A 4,135-nucleotide genomic window follows, 5' to 3' on the forward strand; every position below is an offset into this window, starting at 1 on the left:
GGAGACCAGCAGAAAGAGAGCCCCACGCTGGGAACCTGGCGACCGGACCCGATCTCCTTCGCTCAGTCGCCGTGCTCCTTAAACTGGCTGTCGCAGCCTAGCGCCCTCCCCCCCGCCCCCCGTTCACGAGTCAGGGCAGAGGAACCCCTCACAGCTGCCCGTCCTCGACTCTGTGAAAATTCCCATTTTTAACTCCTGAAAACGGTGCTCTGAGTTGGGAAACGCGCACCCAAAATGTTCCGACGACGCTCCTCTGCGTGCTGTGAAAACAGCTTCCACGTCGACCCATGCTCGACGGGTGCTTACGCCAGCTTGGAAAAGGACCAGGGAGAGATACTAGAACCAGACGGCTGCGCCCCGCCCCCTCCTGGGACGGGAGAAACGGGGAGCCGTTCCCAGGACGGTGCTGGCAGCGCCTCCGTGGTCACCCCCGAGGCCCGCCCGGGGCAGGAAGGGCTACCTCGCAGAAGCCGGCCCCCTCGGTAGAGGTGGAGGGCCAGCGCCGCCTCCACGCCCACGGCCTGGATGAAGTCGGCGACGTCCGGCTGGCTGTCGAAGTCAGAGGCGTCTCTCAGGACACACGCGTGGCCCGCGGCTTCTAGATGGTCCCTTTATCAAAACAGAAATGGAGAGAGAGAAAGACGGGTGTGGCCTCAGAGCGCAAGATGATCTACATCGAGAGGTTCACGACAGGGACACTCTGCGTCGTCCTGTAGAGGCGACTGGCCTACAACACAGGACAGGGCCCGTGGTCGGGGACAATGACCGCCCACCCGCCAGTCGCAGACGCCCGGGACCGTGGCTGGGCCCGAGGCCGGCAGGAGCAAGGGCTGGGTCAGGGAGTGCTGGTGAGCTGGGGACACGGGGCACGCGCTGGCATTTTTCAGTGGCCTCTGCTCAAGCAGACAGCTGTGTCCCTACTGCCTCGATCCCACATCTTCCTCCTGTCCCCTAACTATGGATGACACCCGGAGTTTGTTTTTAAGCGCCTGTCATGCAGTCCGATAAGCCTGTGGGCGCCTCGGGACGCGCGCCCCAGGCCGGCGACTCCACCCCCGTCCCAATGGGGGGGCGCCGCTGTGCAGTGTTGACAGCAGCCACGCTGCGCAACAGTTCAAGAATTTCTGACACGTAGAAGAAAGAACGAGGGTCTCGGAGTCCAACGCCGCCGGCCCTTGTGTGAACGCTCAGGCGAAGCCTGGGCCCGGGCCTGGAAGGGTCGGCTGGACACGACGCCAGGCCACGTCCCCTTCTGCGGACGAGACGAGAGGGGTGATAGCGACACACCCGCAGGACTCGGCGTCACCTCGATGGCACCTCCGTGGGTGCCGCGTGAGCTGGGGAGGACGTCTACTGCTTTAACGCACTTCGAAGGGGATCCCGGCGCTTCAGGGAAGACGGTGGCGAAATCGCTCTTCTTAAAAGAACGCAGAGCAGGCAAAGCGACAGGTCAGGGTCTCAGAATCCAACGTCGGCCGAGACCAGACTAACAGCGTTCGCGAAGGCAGGGGCGAGCCCGACAGCAGCCTGGAGAGAAAGCCCCTCTGCCGGCCAGTCCCGTGCTGTCCCGTGAGGAGAACCGAGTCACCGAGCCCGAGACGTGGCCGAAGACACACGCGCCAAGTGTAAAATCCACACACGGCACGTCAATTGCTTTCATGCCGATGACATGTCAAAACATTGGGATAGATCGAATTAAAGAGACTACACCGTTAAAAGTAAAGTCATCTGTTTCCTTCTGCTTTGTTTAACGGGATGGACGACTAGAAAATTCTTAGCGGCACATGAGCTCACATAACGTTCGCAGGGGACAGGCTCGCCCAGGCCCTGCTCAGCTCTGGGCGGTCGGCACCGGGCATGCGTGCTCCTCTCTGGCGCCTGCTCTGCCGATGCTGGGATTTCTATGGAAAGCTTCCGGTTGGAATTCCCCCAACAGTAATCCTTGCTCCTGCAATGCCCACTGGTCATGCCCCCGAACCTTCGAAAGCTCACGGCGGTCTGCTCTGCGCCTTTCCTTTATTTATGAGGCTTCACAGCACAGCTGTCATGGTGATATTCGCTCCTCCAATCCCATGATCTCACATTCCCGTGCTCCCCCTCCCTAAGACCCCAAATGTCCCCACCTGAGTGCCATGCACACACCCCAGACCCAGGGCTGCTCCCACCGGCCGCTGCCACCCCGAACACCCCACCCGTCACACTCCTATCCCTCCCCCGCAGCCATGTGCAGTTCTGGGACTTGGGGTTGCTTTTTCAGAGGCTTGGATCAGTCCTTCCTTCCTGGGCCTGAACGGGGGTGCATGCAGGGTTGGGAGGGGCTGGCGAGAAACGCCCACCATGGGACGCGGACCCGAGAGCGAGCAGGAGCCCGAGACCCGGGTGTCCACGCCGCCTCGGCTGCGGCACGAAGCCCGCGGCCCGCCCGCCTCTAGACGCTTGACGGGATGAGCCACCGACTTCCCTCCCGGGTCCAGCTCGGTTTCGGTCGGGTTTTCAGCTACTCCAGGCTGAAAAGCTGTGGTACCAGGACAGGCAAGAGGCTTGGTCAGAGCTTCTACTGTTAGTGCACGTAAAATCTGCCTGTTGCGACGAGCTCTTTGTAATGCCACCACAGTCTCTGGCCCCAACCCTTATCGTGCCCCCCAGGCTGGTTCCATCTCTTCCAAGTGACCTGTGTGGCTGTTCGTCCCTGTTTGCTTCCCGGGGTGAAGTGCGAGCGCCTTCTTCAGGCGGCGGCGTGGAGCGTGGAGCTGCCGAGCTGAGCGCTCTCGGCAGCTTAGTGGCTGTGTGTCCGGGCAGGTGGCGGCGTGGTGCCCCCTGGAGATACTGCTGTAAATATCTGCTAAATGACACCTTCAGGGGCAAAAAATGGAACAGCCTCTTCCTGTCCACGTAATGTGCAGCCACAGTTTCCCCGGGACCCTCTGAAGAAAAACAGAAAACTCGCAAAGTCTCCTGCGGCGGTGACCGCAGGCGGCAGGAGGCCGCTGGCCGGTGGCGGGCGCGTGTGGCGTCTGGTGCGGACCAGGTCGGCGTGTCCTCCCCCGCTCCCTCCCCCTGCTGTTTGCTCCTGTTGTCTAAGGAGCTTCCATCCAAACAAAGACACTTCCACACGCTGCGTCCCGGCGGAGAAGGAACCGTGGCCGCCGCCCCCGGAACAAAGTCCCACTCCGGCGCGCGCCCGCGGGTCAGTTCTGGTGCCGACGTCGGGGGCTCTGATGCGGAAGCCCAGGCCCCTCACCCTTTTCTGATCTGCCGCCCTCCTGGGCACCCCCGTGCTCTCGGGAGCTCTGTAGATAAAACTCCTGGCACCTAGGGGCCCAGGGAGGACCAGACAGTTTGGTTTAAGAACGGGACGCAAAACCTTTCTGGAAATGGCCAGAGAGTAAGCGTCTTCGTGTCTGTGGGCGGCGGCCCCTGTCGCATTCAGCTCTGCATTGCGGTCAGGAAGGGGGCCCCCTCACTGCCTCTGGTGACCACAGGCAGAAGTTTGTCTGGTCTGGGTTAGAAGATTCTTTCCCGGCGTCTGAGGACGGGTCCTACTTTAGCATAAGAGGAGGCGCCCTTTGCAGCGATGGGCATCCCCAGCACGTCCTCATGATGGCAACTGTCAGTACATATATATTTTTTTTTGCATCCATCACTTGTGCAATGTATTTCTCCGCCACCCGTAAAAGGAACTTTGATCTCCGGGCTTCTGACCCTATGTTGTAACTCACCAGAGCTGCAAGTGTTGATTTTATATTGCGAACGACCCAAACCCACTTCCTTCAGGAAGTGTCAAGCGAGGATGTTAGGTCCTTCTGAAAACGGAAAACGTTTACAGCCTCAGGGGAGGAGAGGTGGGTGGGGCCAGAGGGTCCCCCCCGCCCCACCCCGCCATGGACCTCAGTCTGACAGGCAGACCGGCAACCTTCTAGTTGAGCCAGGTGACACAGTGGGGACACTGGCGACTTCATGTGCACGCGAGGGCCATGGAACTGTCCCAGCAAACCACACGCCCTTCGGGCGGGTGAACAGGTCCCGATGGGGACGAGAACGGTTACAGTGCTCAGCGGAAAACTCCAGATGGGAAGTGCCTGACAAGATGTTTAAAGTGCTACTGACGGCCCCAGGCAGAGCTCTAAGTCCCCCC

General features: G+C 60.8%; 1 protein-coding gene across 4 annotated transcripts in view; it reads right to left on the reverse strand.

Moving 5' to 3' along the window:
* Positions 1–4,135, reverse strand: part of GLT1D1 (glycosyltransferase 1 domain containing 1) — a 61,174-nt gene that overhangs the window by 43,360 nt on the left and 13,679 nt on the right. For all 4 annotated transcript variants that reach the window (XM_023524267.1, XM_023524268.1, XM_023524269.1 and 1 more), the window contains exon 2: positions 461–609. In XM_023524267.1, coding sequence (XP_023380035.1) covers positions 461–609 — 149 coding nt within the window. The remainder of the gene's footprint in view (positions 1–460; positions 610–4,135) is intronic.

The sequence above is a fragment of the Pteropus vampyrus genome, unplaced genomic scaffold, assembly GCF_000151845.1.
Source record: "Pteropus vampyrus isolate Shadow unplaced genomic scaffold, Pvam_2.0 Scaffold457, whole genome shotgun sequence".
In the NCBI taxonomy this organism is placed as follows: Eukaryota; Metazoa; Chordata; class Mammalia; order Chiroptera; family Pteropodidae; genus Pteropus; species Pteropus vampyrus.